The sequence below is a fragment of the Sinocyclocheilus grahami genome, unplaced genomic scaffold, assembly GCF_001515645.1.
Source record: "Sinocyclocheilus grahami isolate Dianchi unplaced genomic scaffold, SAMN03320097.WGS_v1.1 scaffold92.1, whole genome shotgun sequence".
Lineage (NCBI taxonomy): Eukaryota > Metazoa > Chordata > Actinopteri > Cypriniformes > Cyprinidae > Sinocyclocheilus > Sinocyclocheilus grahami.
Genome location: NW_015505271.1, coordinates 2,374,967 through 2,393,477, shown reverse-complemented (window position 1 = coordinate 2,393,477; position 18,511 = coordinate 2,374,967). Strand labels below are relative to the sequence as shown.

At 38.9% G+C, this 18,511-nt stretch overlaps 1 protein-coding gene across 5 annotated transcripts in view; it reads right to left on the bottom strand.

Annotated features, from left to right (window-relative positions):
* Positions 1-18,511, bottom strand: part of LOC107587360 (sarcoplasmic/endoplasmic reticulum calcium ATPase 1-like) — an 82,935-nt gene that overhangs the window by 31,958 nt on the left and 32,466 nt on the right. For 3 of the 5 annotated variants that reach the window (XM_016275121.1, XM_016275119.1, XM_016275124.1), the window contains exons 2-5: positions 13,369-13,386; positions 13,043-13,125; positions 7,050-7,154; positions 4,945-5,083 (exon numbers count right to left, since the gene is read on the bottom strand). In XM_016275121.1, the coding sequence (XP_016130607.1) occupies positions 4,945-5,083; positions 7,050-7,154; positions 13,043-13,125; positions 13,369-13,386 (345 nt within the window). Of the gene's footprint in view, positions 1-4,944; positions 5,084-5,889; positions 6,070-7,049; positions 7,155-13,042; positions 13,126-13,364; positions 13,387-18,511 lie in introns of those variants that run through there. The other 2 variants (XM_016275120.1, XM_016275123.1) reach the window with 2 other exon arrangements.

Sequence of the window (18,511 nt, the reverse complement as noted above, 5' to 3'; positions counted from 1 at the left end):
ATATATATATATATATATATATATATATATATTAGGGCTGTCAGTTTAACACCTTAATCTAATTAAATGGTTAGTTCTCAAAAAAAATGAAAATTCTGTCATTAATTACTCACCCTCATGTCGTTCCAAACCCGTAAGACCACCGTTCATCTTCGGAACACAAATTAAGATATTTTTGATGGATTCTGACAGCTTTCTGACCCTCCCATAGACAGCAAGGGTCCTTACACGATCAACGTCCAGAAACGTAGCAAGGAGACCTGTACTTCAGTGGATACTCTCCAAAATGGCGCTAGGGTGACGCGGAGGAGAAGAATTGTTGAATAAAGTAGGTTTTTTTTCTTTTGTGCACAAAAAGTATTCTCGTAGCTTCGTAAAATTACAGTTGAACCCCTGATGTCACATGAATGATTTTACCGATCTCCTTGCTACGTTTCTGGACGTTGATCGTGTAAGGACCCTTGCCGTCTAAGGGAGGGTCAGAGAGCTCTCAGAATCCATCAAAAATATCTTAATTTGTGTTCCGAAGATGAACGGAGGTTTTATGGGTTTGGAACGACATGAGGGTAAGTAATCAATGACATTTTTGGGTGAACTATCCCTTTAATTACTTATGATTTTTTTTTCAATGTTCCAAACCATTCCATAGAACCTATGTTTGAAGTTTCCAGGTCTAACAATAAACTTGCAGTAGGTGTCAGTGAGCTTGCAAATTCTCATCCCCATGTCATATAGCTCCTGGACCAGGACAAAGAGGCTGCGGGGCACTTAACAGACATTTTACAGCAATTAGAGAGCCTTTGTGTCGTAATTATACTCCATTTAAACCCTTAGGCTGAGCTGGAGGTGCCTAGGGGCAGCAAGGTATGCAAGAGAGCAGCCACTCTTCCCATTAGTCTCTTACACACTGTTAGACAGATAGTGGATGAGCAGTCCGGATGGTCTTGGGAAAAAAAATCATGTTTAAGTGAAACTCTGAAGAATGTTATATGTTAGCGTTTTCAAAGGACGAAAAAAAAGGTATCATCAGTCAGTCTTTCTGTTTCGCTGCACAATAAATCATTTGTTAGTCACATGATCTTGCATAATATTATCATGTACAGTAAAACATCCTCTCATCACATCTTTCTTTCTCTATTCTTTCTGCTTTAACCCTCTGGACACAATTTCTCAGCCGTGCAGTCTCTCTTCCTCCCACGTCGCAGGAATGGCTCACATTAGCCTTGTGGTCTCTGACGAGGGATACCACACCCGCATCAGGGGCTGCTCTGTGTGGGAGTGGGGATAGAGAGGGCACGGTGGGCAGGAACCTGTTTATGCTCCCAGAACGACGGACCTTTCTCTTCTCTTTCTTGGACTTTATCACTCTCTCTCTCCCCCCTCAGCGGTGTCTCCCACCCACTCGGTCACACTGTGAATGGGTACTGAACCCATCTAAATGCTAATGCGAACCGCTTTTTGCTATACCAAGCCAGAACAATGCAAAGTGAGCTAAATACACAGACATTATGACAGTAGATGGTAAGCATCTGATAGCAGGAAACAGGCCTCTATGGACATCGAGCATAAAACTTGATTAGAAGGGGTGACACATGCTTACTTGTAAATGTGGAATGGTGTAATAACAGAGGCTGGCGAGTTCAAGATGTTTGCATATGCTGATCAAAACGATCTAAGAGCCTGTGGGTATGACTAAAAGATGATGGGACTAAAGTGAATTTATTTTCAAAAAACACAGTTGATGCTTCACTGTTACTCATCTTTCCAAGTCTTTCCAAATCTCCAGGCTTTCCATAAACCCCCCTTCTGGTTCCTTGGATATTCTAATGGAGTGAAAATGTTATTTTTGAGCCTCCACAACAGCTGAGGGAAAGTTCCACTTCAGACACTGTGATCACCGCAACCATAACGTTGGCCTAACGCTGACACAATGCTAGACTGACTGGAAATTTAAATGTGTAAATAATCTATAAATATCTGTAATACTCATGCATGCATGCAAGCAAAAAAAAAAAAAGGCTGAACACTGTTTTCCAACCTCCAATTTTCTTGGTGGTGGTCTGCGCCAAAAGTTCCGATGGAATTGCCTCTCACGAATGGCGGGTACAGGAAAGACTCTGCAGCGAGGAGAGGGGAACGGGTGTTGTGGGTCATATTTTTGGTTGGCATTTGTTTAGAATTATTTTTTTGTTTTTGTTTTTTGTAGTAATCAATTTATAGTTCTCACAAGTGCTTTTTTTCCGATGTGTAATTTTCATTGAACCTCTAGAGAAACTGAAAGTTTTATTTTAGTTTGGGGTTGTTGTGTGTTTGCTTACACATGTTTGATAGTGCTTAGCAACACGATTATGTCATCGGCATAGTCGGGTTAGACAGAAATTGAGAAATATTTCAGCAGATGCAGCTGACAACACCTCTGTCCTGCCAGCACTTCCCACTTACTGAACAGGACTTGTTAAATGCTAAGACTATAACCCATGAACTCAGCACAAGCAGCTCAGCATGTGTGTGAATGTGTCTACACCTCGTTAGTGGATTCTCGTGGCTATAAACCAGCAGACAGATCTTAAACCTAAGTGGCATCTCGCTTTCCCCCACTACCAATGATAACAAAGTACAGAAGATGCATAGAATGCCAGCTGTTTCCACCCACACAGACTTCTGGTGTGGAAACACCTCTCCTCTTCTCCCCCCGGACTAATTCACCTTGTCTAGTTTTTGTTCAGCTTGCAGGCTGGGAAGTGCTCAAGGCCTCACCAAGAGGAAAATGTCAAACATCTCACTCGCAATCCAAAAATATCTATCAAACTGGCCATGGTGTTTTAACTACACAGCAACAAAAATGAAAAGTGTATGTTCAAAATGGGTTTGTCAGCATTTTTGATGTCATGATCCCTAGATACAATGAACCCACTTGCAAATGACCACCTTTCTAAAATATAAAGTAGTTAAATATATTTTTTGTGTGTAAATTTTATGTATATGTGGTAAATATTTAGTTTTTGTTAAGTTGGCATTAAGTTTACATCTGATTTCTTTTCCTATTTAAAAATAAATAAATGAAAATAAATCCTGTTTTTTATATGAAAATCTGATTTGCTTTCCTTTCCAGGCACAAACCACGACGCACACTTTTTGTTGGTTGCATTATTTTTATTTCAGTTGCATTTTGTTTGTTATCTCCCCCAGTTACATCTCATTGGTCCAGAATCCCATTCAACACAGCTGTACTTTAACATAGCTGTACATAACTTCAAATATGGACTGACTGGGTGTAAATTTGTTGCATTGTGGCACAATTTTTGCTTTCAGGAAAGAAAGAAACTTGATGCTGGAAACATCTGGACTGACAGTGATGTCTGCTAGTTACTTTACATGTCTGTCAGTTTGACCTTGACATGGGAGGGACTCTGGGGCTGGTTACCATGGTGATATAGCCCATAGGTGTCAGGGGGTGAAGTCTGACAGCGGGAGTGCATGTACGTGCGCAGAGAGGAGAATCTGGCCGCTGGAATGCAGGCTTGACAAGGCATAAGACCAAACAGTGCACCTGAACAAAGAGACGCTTGTTACCACCATGCTGCTAAAACAGGTAATGTAACCCACATCTCATTCCCATCTCTTTAATTCCATCTGTCTCTCTTTCTCTCTGCATCTTGCTGCATTTATCGCACCCTCCAGCTCATCTGTCTTTCACGCTTTCGTGCTCTCCCTTCTCTACCTCCCTCACACATTCTGTATCTCTCCATATGCATGTTCCCTCCCACTGCCCCCGCACCTGTCTCATCTTTGACTCTCTCACTTTCACTCCCATTCACAGCAATGTGGCCGCATCCATGTTTCTGAATGAATGCGGATGCTCTCGAACATGAATCAGGAAATCTTATGGTGTTACACAGGGACTATTAGTCCGATACTTCTTTTGTTTTCACTGTAGTGAAAAGCAGATCCTTGCTGTCATCTCCTTTCCCCTCATCTCTTCTACTCCACACTTGCTGACGCAGACTGGAGATCATTAGCAAGCAGGGGTTTAAAGAAGCAAACACTGATTAATTCGAAGCCAAGACCAGCATATTTATATGGGTGCGTGTGATCCACAGATACGGTCAATCCATAACAGAATGACAACAGGTCTATTTTTATATCATTGTCTACATATGCATTGGCAGGATCCCCAACAGAGAGTGGGCATGTTTTATGTGTGAGGGAGGCATTGGCAAACCTGTAGTCACATGAATGTGGAGAACGGTGGGACTGACAGTGTGGAGAAAAAAAAAAAGCTTTTCAAAAAAGGTAAGAGAGAAAGAGTACTATTGTCACTTTTTACCCTTGTACAAGGAACATAACACACACACACACACACACACACACACACATACACAGATTTTTCCTGCATGTCTCTGCTTGGCACCCTCATACTCACAGGAAAGCCACTTACGTAAGACAGACTGGGATATTCCTGCTCTGCTTTCAAGTTTTTGGCAAGGAGCCCATGCACACACACAGAGAGAGAAACCCTGAAGGGCTCCCGTACAGGGCACAGTTGCGGTGAAATGCACACAAACACACACACTCTGGGCAGCCACACATAGGCCAATGGGAAGACTAGAGAAAACGACAGCCTGTGTTTGTGTGTTTTGGGTACAGCGAGAGGTGGTGATGACTGGAATAAGGGGAAAAAAAGGACTGGGCCACCTCTACTGCATATTATGTCAGACCACATGGGTAAATGTTCAGCAGAATCCTCCAAATGTCCACAGAACTCAAGCTGGAGGCTGTTGAGCATCCTTATTGATCCACAAACATCATCTCTCTGCAGATTTGAGTACCTCTCTTTACTCAAGGGAAGAGACTGAGAGTAGATGAGGTTTTATCAAATGGGCAGAGAGATAGTAGAAAAAATTATGAGGGAATGGGAAAGAGTAGAAATAGGTCCAAGCTTACCAGAAACCTCCACAATATCTCCAGGCACAATGTCTCGAGCTTTAATCATCTGGACAGCCGTGCGGTTCATGCGGTAGACTTTGCCCATCTCTGGCTCGTATTCTTTCAGAGCCTCAATGGCATTCTCTGCATTTCGCTCCTGAGACCATATAAAACCACACAAAAGCATCAGCAAGGACACACATGCATCGCATCGGTAACAGCCCATATTTTATTTTGCTTCATTTATGCCACTGGTCTGATTAAGCTAAAACAACCGTAGCCTACTCTTACATGTTTCAAAAGAAATAAACGGTTATCTAGCTCTCTTGCTGTACATTTAAATGTTCTGTTATGAGCATGAAAATAATAGAAAGGCAAAAAATGGTAATAAAAATACAATAATTTATAATATTAAAATTAATATTAGAACATACAAATAATATTAATTAAAATATTTTATTATAATTCATTATATTAAAATTTATATTATAATCATCAAATATTTAAAAAATAAAAAAATAAAATAAAATACTGGCCATCGTATCAGTTGACAGCAACAGAATTATCAGCTCTTGGTATCAGACAAAATGTCAACAGATGCATCATTAATATCAATAGTTCTAATAAGGTGTAACAGGCATAACATACACAACTTTTCCTCTTTCCTCAATTTCCCAGAATACACTGTCATTGCAGTCCACTGCTATGTCCAGATATTGTAAATTACATGTCACATCCTTATGTACACACTAATAAACAAATCTGAACACCTGATAACCATTTGTCATGTTTAGGAACAGAAGACTGTAATATAGTAGTAGTAGTAGTAGTAATAGTATTTCTCATGCTAAACAGCAGGACATCAAGCAGACTCGCTGTTCTGACATTACTCATTGAGAAGATAGATTTGATCATTAGTTGAAATTCTTTGTGGTCCTTCAGTTTCTCAGCCCACACACACACCTGCCAGACTCCAATGACTGCGTTGGCCACCAGAATGAGCAGGATGACAATAGGCTCCACGAAAGCTGTGGTCGACTCCTCCCCCTCCTCAAACAGTGCCAACACCTAATGAACAAACACAACATATATTACTCCTACCTCGCATTCAAAGCTCAGTTCTGTTAAGGTTACTGAAATGAGAATTCACATATTCTTAAAAAAAAAAAAACATTTATAGACACACTACATTTCTACACCATTCTATTCACTTCCATAAGTTTGGGAAAAGAAATTAAGAAATTAATTGTAACTTTTATTTAGCAAGAACACATTGAATTGATCAAAAATGTCAGTAAAGATATTTATAATGTTACAAATTATTTAAATTTCTGAATACTGGAGTAATGGCTTCTGAAAAAATAGTTGCCATCACAGGAATAAATTACATTTTAAAATATATTCAAATAGAAAACAGTTTGTAACAATTTGTAAAATTGCAATAATATTTCACAACATTACTGTTTTTACTAGGGATGCACCGATACCGGTATCAGTATCGGGCCAGACACTGAGCTCCTGTACTCGTATTCATTAAAATACCCCGATACCAAACGCCGATACCACACAGCATGTGGTAAGCGCCATATTCAGACAAAGAAACACCGACAACAGAACAACAGACAGCAGAATGGAGTTAAGGATGTCTACTACGAAGTATATGTATGCAATGAATATAATGTTAAACATTCAGTATTAACGCCTGTATAGCTGATGTGCACGAGCTGATAAACAAAGCACGCTGAGTGGATTGAGCGCTGCGGCGCAGATGCGCGAGCTTGTCGAGTGAATATACCTTTCTCACAGACATCACTGGAAAGTTTGCAGTTCGGTCGGATATGTCAAAAACAAGTAAGTAAAACAATGCACAAGTTACTTAACGGTAGAGAGAGAGAGAGAGAGAGCGCACGCACTTGTTGTGATCTTTGATGTTCACTCACTCAGCACACTTGTCATGTTTAGGAACAGAAGACTGTTGTAGTAGTAGCAGTAGCAGTAGTGTAAAGTATCTAATGCTAAACAGTAGGACATCAAGCAGACTCGCTCTTCGTCATCGAGAAGATAGATTTGATCATTAGTTGAAATTCTTTGTGGTCCTTCAGTTTCTCAGCCCACACACACACCTGCCAGACTCCAATGACTGCGTTGGCCACCAGAATGAGCAGGATGACAATAGGCTCCACGAAAGCTGTGGTCGACTCCTCCCCCTCCTCAAACAGTGCCAACACCTAATGAACAAACACAACATATATTACTCCTACCTCGCATTCAAAGCTCAGTTCTGTTAAGGTTACTGAAATGAGAATTCACATATTCTTAAAAAAAAAAAAACATTTATAGACACACTACATTTCTACACCATTCTATTCACTTCCATAAGTTTGGGAAAAGAAATTAAGAAATTAATTGTAACTTTTATTTAGCAAGAACACATTGAATTGATCAAAAATGTCAGTAAAGATATTTATAATGTTACAAATTATTTAAATTTCTGAATACTGGAGTAATGGCTTCTGAAAAAATAGTTGCCATCACAGGAATAAATTACATTTTAAAATATATTCAAATAGAAAACAGTTTGTAACAATTTGTAAAATTGCAATAATATTTCACAACATTACTGTTTTTACTACCGATACCGCGATACCGGTATCAGTATCGGGCCAGACACTGAGCTCCTGTACTCGTATTCATTAAAATACCCCGATACCATACCACACAACCACACAGCATGTGGTAAGCGCCATATTCAGACAAAGAAACACCGACAACAGAACAACAGACAGCAGAATGGAGTTAAGGATGTCTACTACGAAGTATATGTATGCAATGAATATAATGTTAAACATTCAGTATTAACGCCTGTATAGCTGATGTGCACGAGCTGATAAACAAAGCACGCTGAGTGGATTGAGCGCTGCGGCGCAGATGCGCGAGCTTGTCGAGTGAATATACCTTTCTCACAGACATCACTGGAAAGTTTGCAGTTCGGTCGGATATGTCAAAAACAAGTAAGTAAAACAATGCACAAGTTACTTAACGGTAGAGAGAGAGAGAGAGAGAGCGCACGCACTTGTTGTGATCTTTGATGTTCACTCACTCAGCACACGCATCATTTGGATTAAAACTAAATCGTAAAAATAAGACCATTTATAGGGGCATTCACTATAAACATCATTTATTTTCAACCTTACGCATACACGACTTTCTGGCGAAAGTGAATCTAGCAGCCTGTGTGAAATGCGCTAGGCTGTACTTGTCCCTCTCATTCTGCATCAGTACAAATACGTGCACGCGTTGCGTGTGTTTTGCTTGCTTGAGCTTTTCTGCATTAATTTTAGTAGGAAAACACTTGCACCTCAAAGGGTGCATTAATGACACACAGGTTCATGTAGTGGAGGAATACAAGTATTTAGGAACGATTATTGATAATAGGCTGAAGTTTAATCAAAACACAGATGCAATCATTAAAAAGTCTGCACACACCCTTTGAATGATTATTTTGAGTGGATGCCCCTTGGGCGACGTTTAAGGTCAATTAGATGTTCCACAAACCGGTACAAATTTACTTTTGTGCCTGAAGCAATACGTTTATGTAATAAATCTAGTTGATTTAGATGATTTATTTAATGAATTAAATTTTTTTTAAATTTATTTGGTGTATTTTAAATATATGTATGTGTGTGTTAAGTGTTGTTTATGTGAAGTACCACGAAAGTCTGAATTAATTGCCCCAAGGGGATTAATAAAGCTCTAAACTAAACTAAATTATGAGTGGCTTTGGAATATAAATCACAGCATGTTTCAGATTAAAAACGCGACTTCTATTTCTGAAAAGGAGATTTATAACGAGTGGTTCCCTGCATTATTACAGCAAAGCGCGTGATTACAGTACTAAGCCGCTGCAATGGAGCAGCTCTAATGCTATTAAATTAAAGATGAAAAAATGAACAGTGAAAGTAACAAAACTTGTAAAATAAATTTTAATGGGCATAATTAAGTGCGCTATCGGTATCGGTACTCGGTATCGGCAAGTACCAAATATAAAAGTATCGGTATCGGGCGAGTATTGGAAAAAGTGGTATCGGTGCATCCCTAGTTTTTACTGTATTTCTGATCAAACAATGATCAGGTTTTCATAAAAGCGCTATATAAATAAAGGTGACTTGACTTGACTTGACAAATGCAGCCTTGGATAGCAGACTTCTTTCATAAACATAAACATCTTCTGTTGGCAGAGAAAGCAAAGTATTAATAAATGAATAATAAGTATTAATAATAAACAATAAGTATTATTAATAAGTATTACTAATAAACAACTGAAAAAGTCCTTTCTGTTGAGCCCCAAGGACCCGACAGTAGTACCACTGTTTAATAAACAGTACAATAAACATCAGGATCTGTCTGTTATGAAACAAGATACAGGATCATTCCACACCCGTAACAAATATTCCAGTGAAATCATGCCATCAGGTACATGCCCCGGGCATATATGTGGGAGTTTGGGGTGGGAGGCATTTTCAGAAAAACCCAAGTTACCTTAGAATCTAAAAAGCAGTTCAAGCAATATGCATGATAAGGTAAATATAGAGTGTAAATCCAGCTGGAATGGAATGTGACAGCTTAATTTTTGCAGATCGCAGAGACAGCCTTGAAGTTCATTACTTTCTGACAGTGTTCATCTGTTCAACTTCACATTAGAGATTGAAACTCCGGAAAAGTATGACATGAACTGACCTGAAAGATTTGTTCAATGGTACTAAAAGCCAACAATTTCTTTAAAAGGATAGTTAGAGGCAGCAAAAAAAAAAAAAACTGATATTGACTTTTTGGATGTAAAGTAAAAAATTAAGGGGAGGGATAGAGAGCGGAAGAGAGAGAAAAAAAAGAAGAGGGAGCGGTTAAGTTGTATGGCCGTGAATACACTAATAATTGTATGTACTTCATTTACTTTCTTTATAGACAAGTTATGGTGTCCTTCACAGACCTTTCATATTACGCATTCATACAGTGCTCTCGCTCCTTCCACCTAATTCTAAGCAACTTAGATACAGATCAGTCATAGAGCAGTCTGTCTTTAACCTTTCATTACAAACCGATGGGTCCCACGGAGAGGCTTCTTTTAATCCCTGAGTAACCGTGAAATAAGATGGGCAGGCAAATGAGGGGGTAGTGAATGCACAGACCAAAAAATTGAAAAGGCAGAATGAGACAGTGATGAAGAGCAAAAAGAAGTCCATAAAACGAAATGGGTGGAAAGATGACAATTACTAAACTATTGAGGAAAGCCACACCGATGAGTGGCTTAGAGTTTAGACCACAGAGCTCAGCTAAATCCTGTCAAGTCATGGCTCTGGGCTACTTGTCTGACAGAGGTCTATTCACTCATAAATATCAGTAGACTGAAGATCCTCTCTGCATTCCCTCGAGTTTTTACACTTCAAACAGAATACAAATGGACTGACTAAATAGGTTCCGCTTACAAACAATGGCAAACAAACCGCTATTAGTTTAAACATTTTTCTAAGACTTCAAAGCATCCTCTTTTGTGTTCCACAGAAGAAAGTCAGTTATTCAGGTTGTAAAATATATGGAGGGTGAGTATATGATGACAGAATTTACATTTTTGGGTGAACTATCCCTTTAAGATACAATGAATGCATTCCCCTACAATTACTAGACTTTGCATCAGTTTTTCTATTGTCTAATAGAAAATAGCTAAATGACATTATACTGCTGTACAGTCAGAGCCAGAGATCTTCTAAAGCCGTGACTGATAATGCAGAGAGCACTGTACACCAGTAATAGATGGACCAGATCTATGCAAGAAGGATGTTAGAAACAGCTGAAATGAAAAATTAAAGATGACAGAAAAGGAACGGTAAACTCATCAGGACAGAAGCAATACAGCTAGTTATCTGAAATGAACTCAAATGAAAATGGGCAACCATGGCTGCACATGTAGATTTGTTTGTTTCCATCCAATAGCTTTCATTCCCAGCACATGCTGTTCTAGAATGAGTCAGGCTATCGTACCCTTATAACACAACACTTCAAAAAAACAACAACTACATTTTTGTCTCTGTGGCTCCTCCGTCGCTTAGATACCAACGGCTTTGTTCTCATAACATGCAAAAAAGTCAGGAAAGCTGAATGCTAAAGATTTTAATATATTCAAAAAGGCACACAAATGAGATCCAAGACTGGGCCGATCTCCCCGGAGTATTTCCATTGCACCATAGCATTTGTCCAGCACACACAAGGCTTTCTGGGAGGTCTAATGCAATATTTTTATCAGTTTCAAGTGCTCCACAGGACTCCAGTGGTCGGAAGACTGGTGCTCGCCTCATAGAATTTAACCACGGTTTAGACAATAAACATAGGATGAAAGACACTATGACAGATGACATGAGCAGAGTTCCAAAAGCTGATATACCGCAGATGTCTGGAAAAAAAAGCATGTACACAAAGACCACAGCAGCTAACGTGTTATTGCAAAAAAAAAAAAAAAAAACACAAGCATAGGAGTGTCTGACTGTCCATTCCACTGAGGGGTGAGCAAGAGCGTGTGCGTGCTCATGTTATATTACTCTCACAGAACGGTGGGGGGCTAGAGTGGTTCAACCGTGGCCCCTGTTGCTACTTGAAGTCAGACGGAAAGTTCATAAAAAGGTAAATTCATAAAAGCCAATAAGAAAAACAGACTGTGCTAACCAGTTTAACAAGTCAGAGTTTTGGAAAGTCTGGAGTCCTGCTCAGCAGAACCACAGCAACACAATCATTACATCACAACATAAGGATAGTTTATCTACTCTAGTTTACTCTATTTTGAAGTCAGTTTAGAGTCAGCAGGGATGCAATAAATTGAACAAAAGTGACAAAGATATAATGTTTTAAATAAATTGAATTTTAAATTATATTAAAATAGAAGTTATTTAAAATTGTAATATTTCACAAAATTTTCACTGTATTTTTGATCAAATAAATGTAGCCTTAGTGAGCATAAGAGTTTCTTGCTAAAGCATTAAAAAAATATTACCGACCTCAAACTTTTAAAAGGTAGTGTATAATGTTATTATTATAGATATATTATTCTAAACATTTTTAGCTGTGGTTCTTTAACTCTCATGAACTTACACACTTCTCAGAGAAAATTTTAGCCAGCTGAGAGGGTGAGACAGCTGTTGGACTTTCGACACTATAAACTTGAGATCATTTGTGCCTCTGAATTCATCCTATTTGTGCAATGTCTCACACCGTTTTTTCTGCATCTTGCACCATGATCATTGCATTTTTAGGATGACGTATCAATTTAAAAATACTTTAACTTTGAAAAACATGTCATGATTGGTCTGTTCCATTCTGTTGTGCTCTATCTCCACAAAAGAGTGTCCTACTGTAAGCCCCATAACAAACATTTGGTTAACCAGACCCTAAATGAATCTTATTGTACAGTGCTTCCTTAACTGAGCAGCTGATGATGAAAGTATGTAGTTTTACACATGTCCAATTAAAAGACATATACCTGACATAGCACTATTGAGATAAACTACTGCACCGATCTCGCAGGTGATAAATGTGCAGTGCTGAAGATCTTTATTGCTTTCTTTCCAAGGCCTAACTGAAAAGAGTGCTGAATGCAGATCTAGTTTCTTTGGAGTTTTCTGACATGGTTTATGTACAAGTAAGCTTTGACTTTAAGTCACCTCATTCATATACCTGCGTTCTTTGATGAAAATAAGATCCACAGAGCACAAGACACCCAGGTAAATGACCTTAAACCACACAAATGAGTCCTGGTGAAGGTTTTACATATATCATTTGACTACAAAGACAGATTTTAAAAATGAAAGGGGGAGATTAAAAAATCCCTCTGTCACTTAATATCTCTTCCACGCTCTGATTATTGACAATCATTTAGTGAAATTCGAGGTTTAGCACACCAGAATGCAATCTGGATGTGATAGATGGTCTTGTGTACTGCATTACCTCACCTAATGCATGAACTATAACTGCTATAAAACTTATGGTGGGGTCTGGCTGTCATACTATTTATTTTGCTGGAAATAAAACACAATTTCTGAAGCACATGTAAACCAGAAAGAAAGTCACTTACGAAAGACACGCAGGCTGCCAGCAGCAGAATCCTCACAAGGAGGTCCTCAAACTGCTCCACCACCAAGTCCCACAATGATTTACCTGTGAGAGAGACGAATATGAGGATGACAAACAGACATTTTTAAATATTCAATGACAAGCGGGTCTTAGGTTAAGTTTGCACCAAGACATTGGGAAACCACACAGTTATAACGCAGTGCATGTGTGCATAGTCTTAAACTAAGTCTTAAAGTTTACCTCTCTAGTAAAATGACTGAGCCCGTGCTAACGGTGCAACCCATAAAGGGAGAGCAGTAACAACATGATGGAAAGATCAATATTTACCTTCTTCGGCTGGGAGCTCTGTCAGTCAAAACACGGCGAGGCAATCCGTAGTGGAATGAGAGGCAGGGTACGAGGGGAGAGAGAGAAAGAGAGGACAAAACAGAGGGTATTCTGTTAGAAAGGCTATATGGTAAAAACTTTGTTTAAACAGTTTCTTTTACATCTCACTGCATAGCCTGTGATGGTGCGAGATGGCTTCATTTTCTGCCTGAATGTTAAATACACAGAGACATGCAGTGCAATACTAAACCAGAAGACTACAGATTAGCGTAGGTAAATATTGATTTAGGATTAATGGACTTCTCTCTGCAGAATAGGTATGAGATTTTTTGCAGTATCTGAGCCATTCTCTACAAAGATTCCTACATTGCAAAAACAAACTGCAATAACTTCCCCGGCATCTAACACTCATTTAAAGTTAATCTTAAAAAACATAAAAAGGGTGATTGTAAAAAAGGGCGGGGCTGACTTTAACTATAGAATTTTAATATCATATATTTATTAATTACTGCCTGATAAAATGATCAGCTTATAGAGGTGCATCCTCACTTATCACAAAAAAAATATTTACACAATATTTATTTAAAAAAAAAAAAAAAATTCTAATCCATTCAAAGTAATGTGATGTGGGCTTCTCTGAGCTTCTACAGTAGAGTGATGTAATAAAATCCATAGGAGGTACATTCACAAATGACATGCTGAATGTAAACCACAACCATTGCACACAAAGAATATCATCTTGGGTGGAAAATGAACAGATGGACCACCAGCTGTGATGCGTTTGTTTAGTGAATGTGCTTCCTCTCTTAAAGAGGGAGAATTTCATGATGAAACAAACATTTCTGGCATTGTACAGGAATCATACAACATAGATGCGCTCTGTGGCCTACACTGCTGTTTAGTCAGTTCAAGAAGATTCTCAAGTCAAAGCGTGTGGGAGCTGAAGAGCATGTGGAGAGTGGGAGGGGGCGGAGCTTCACAGACCTCTCTCTCACACACACACGCATCATAATTACAACACAGATGCCCTCTTTGTTGAGGCTCTACCCTGAAATCTTGAGGATTCGCAGCCGATTAGCGTGCATGTCCGTCCAGGTGGGGAAATAGTGGCCTCATTAATAATCAGTTCATGCTGATGCTGCTATAGGTACAATCGCTTGATAAAAGGTACACCAACGTGTACAAGAAGAGTTTGTTTCTGGGAGACTGTTCATGAATGGACCTAAAGAAAGCACAATGGAAAATCCTTGAAACAGACCCAAAAGATAGCGAGAAAAAAATACAGGTTGTTCCTGAATTCCAACGAGCATGTGTTTGTGTGTACTTAGGTCAAGTTTAGCCTTGCATTGTGTGGATACTATCAGGAGTTTCCCTGCCATTCTGCTCAGAGTGAAAGCCTGCATCCATATCAGTTCTGATAACCAAGAAAAGCTTGATTGCACTTGCCTTTGTCTCTGACTTATGGAAAGGGGACTTCCCTGTCTCAGTAAGACGAATATCTTGACTCCTTTCATCTCTCATTCTTGATTAACACAATTTTTGTCTCACAATCATACATTCAGGGAAAAGCTGGGAAGGAGTCATGCAAGTCATGACGTCTTCACGGTTCACGACTGCAGATGGGAACAGGCTTGATGCACATGCAGTGGAAACCAAGATGAAATTGGCTTGAGGCAGAAGACCTGCAGCAGTGAAATTACACAGTGGTAAAGCATCAAGATTCCATTTCTCTTTCAAAAAACAAGAAACACATCCAAACAGTCACATATTTGGCCCATCAATGACTGAATTTCCAGCAACACTTGGAAGAAAATAGCATGGGGGAAAAACACAAGCAATCGTGACTGCATGTTTACTTAATTATGTTCAGTCTTACTCGGCTTTTTAATGTTTTTTTCGTAACTAAACAAGCATGAATGGAGGGAATGAGACTGTTCAGATGTACAAGTGAATGAGAGGGAGAGAGAAATGCATGAAAGAGTTCTGCTTTGAAGAACAGAGCAGATTCTTCTCTTTATCTTTCCTCAGGCTATGAGATCTGTCTGTACTAGAGAGCCTGAGAATCTGAAGTCGAGTGCTCCGTCTATGTGATATAAGTGCAATGATGTACTTCAAATGCTCCGATAACTGTGAGTCATTCTTTTCTCTTTAGGGGCCCTGTGCATACATTACAGGAAGCAAGAATATCCCACACAGTTTTCCTTTCTCCTCTGAATTATCAGCTACAGAAGCACTGGCAGACCTCTTCAAATCAGTTCAATACTTTGAATTATAGATAAACAAGTTCTAGTTTAAAGTGCCCCTATTATGCCATTTTTAAAGTTGCTAATATTGTTTTATGAGTCACCTAAAACAGGTTTACATGCATGCAAGGTCAAAAAACACGTTAGTTTTCTCAAAAAATAATTAAATTTTACATAATTTCTAAATGATTCATAAACGACATGTTCGAAGCGGTTCAAAGAATCAGTCTCTCTAAACCCCTCCTTTCCGTGAGCCCTCACTGCTGTGATTGGTCAGATGGCGCAGTCCTTTGTGATTGGTCCAGAGCCGTAGAGTGATTGGCTCTGGATTGGTCTACCGCGTACCAGCGCGTGTCGGAAACAAAACGCCCATTGCCATGACGGAATGACAGCCCTGGAGACTTGTCAATACATAGAAAAGATGGTATTGATTGTACCTTCCCAATTTGAGCCGGAGTCTGATGATGAAACGGTTGAAATGGCTGATCGACAAAAGACTGATTCGCAAGCACGACTTGAGCAGGACGTTTCTCAGTAGTAAGTGTCAAGTGTTAACAAGTTTGTGGTAATTATAAGATGTGATAAAACAAATTTTCTCTCACAGCGTCTTCTCGACATGATGTTAACCACACGGAAATGTAACTGTTTGTGGGCGGGCAAGTTGGCGACGTAGAACGTGGGCAGACATTATGCAAATGTGTTACTTCGTGACGTAGAGCTGTAACAGAATAAGATTCGAATTTCTGACGACTCGTTTAGGCTATTGCGAGCCGACTCCTTTTTTTTTTTTTGATAGACTATAACTTTATTTATCGTGCACTGTCGGCTTCACAACTTTGCAGATAGTTTATGTTCACATACAGCTACATGTCACACTGCATGAAAGTTAATATTCGAAAAGGCATAATAGGGGCACTTTAAAACTACACACTTCATAATATTCTAGGACAACATTTTTAATCTGCTTCTGAAAAAAAAAGGTTTAAAATCAAGTATTTCAGAATTTTCTTGTTTAGAATTTAGAATAATTTTTTTTATTCCATTTACAAACCTTCGCATTGCAGCTCAGAAATAACTACTAAAGAATTTTGAACTATAAACATTTGTTGATTCTTTGATTACAAAAAAAGGTTCAAAAGAACAGCATTTATTTGAAAAAAATATATATATTTTGCTACATAAATCTTTTTACTTTTTCTGTTTTCACTTTTGGTCAACTTAATGTATCCTTGCTGAATTAAAGTATTAATTTCTTTAAAAAAATTTATGACCCCAAACTTTTAAACAGCAGTGTATTTCAGAATTATATAGTTCAGATTGATTAATTCTAGTATAAAATTAAATATTTAAGAATGTTCTAGCTCATTCAAAACATTAACAAACAAACAAAATTAAACCGCAACCTAACCTCCTAAAATAACATCAAACAATCTCAGGGCTCGCAAAATTGCTAGCCCAACGTCCTGGGTCTATTGTATCCTCCAGTTGGGCTACCAAAATGTATCACTGCCCTGCCCAATGTGCTATTTTAAATAGTGATAATTATTACATTTCTGTACCTGAAAACTAATGTTAGTATTTTATTTGTAACTTTGTTTTGTTTTATTTATCTAGGCCATGCTTGAAATTTGTTTATTTGTCTTTATTTTATTACTGATGGTTCACTTGTCTTTAAAAATGTTTGACCTTTATTAGTTAGCCTATGTTACTAGTTCTTGCTGTGGTATCGAAGAAGTATTCTTTAAAGGGGTCATATGATGCTTTTCTAAAGATCATTATTTTGTGTATTTGGTGTAACAGAATATGTTGACATGCTTTAATGTTCAAAAAACACATTATTTTTCAAATACTGTACATTATTGTAGGTCCTTTATGCCCCGCCTCTCTCAAACGCTTAGTTTTCTACAAAGTCCCTCCTTCCGACAAGCGCAGTCTGCTCTGATTGGCCAGCAGACCCAGTGCATTGTGATTGGCCGAACACCGCAAGCACTCGTCGGAAATGTAACGCCCCTTACCATAATCGCGAGCTTCAGCTTTCAAAATAAAGGTAAAAACAGAGCCCGAAAGGGGAACAGAGTCGCGTGACAGACACAGTGATGAAGCTGGTATGTCTTTGCAGTACACAAGCCACAGTTAAGACTAGAGCTGAATGATTAATTGCATTTGCGATAATATCGCCATATGAAAATTTTCGATTTTCCAATTGCAGAGGCTGCGATTACACGGTCACGTGACACGCGAGAGTAAAGAGGCGTGTTCGACTTGAAGATCGATCGGTGTATGACATCAAAGTACGGCGAGCGAGAGAAAGCATAAGGAGAAGTCCGCGCTCTCTTATAGCTCTCGCAGTACTTTGATGACACACACCCATCGATCTAAGCAGCGCTGCTTCAAGTCGAGTGCGGGCCATCAGCAGAAAAAGAAAATAAATAAAATGGTAAACAGCCAAAGGACATAACTTAGAATGGGAGATGGATCGGTTTGTGAAAGCAAAGAGAAAAGCCATAGATGAAGTCGCACAAACCCAGGCAGGTGCTGGTCATTTAAAAGCAAAATGCAGAAAATATGACGAGGCATATCTTGCTCTCGGCTTCACTCACCGTGTCTATACCGGACGCTACAGCTGTGCGTCGCGCCACAACAGCTCTACACTGACGCGACAAAGCGACCGTTGCAAATCATTTTAACTTCGTGTCAGTACGTCATAAATAGAACAAGGCATCAGTTTAATGTCGCGCCGCATCCCGTGTACACAGCGTCACTGGTTATAATGGGAACAGAAACGAACATTTATGTTTAATCTATCTAATAGTGTGTTGGTCATACTATACAATGATTTATAGCTTGTCTTTGTTGAATAATACAGAACATAAAGAGCTTTAAAAAAATAATTGCATATT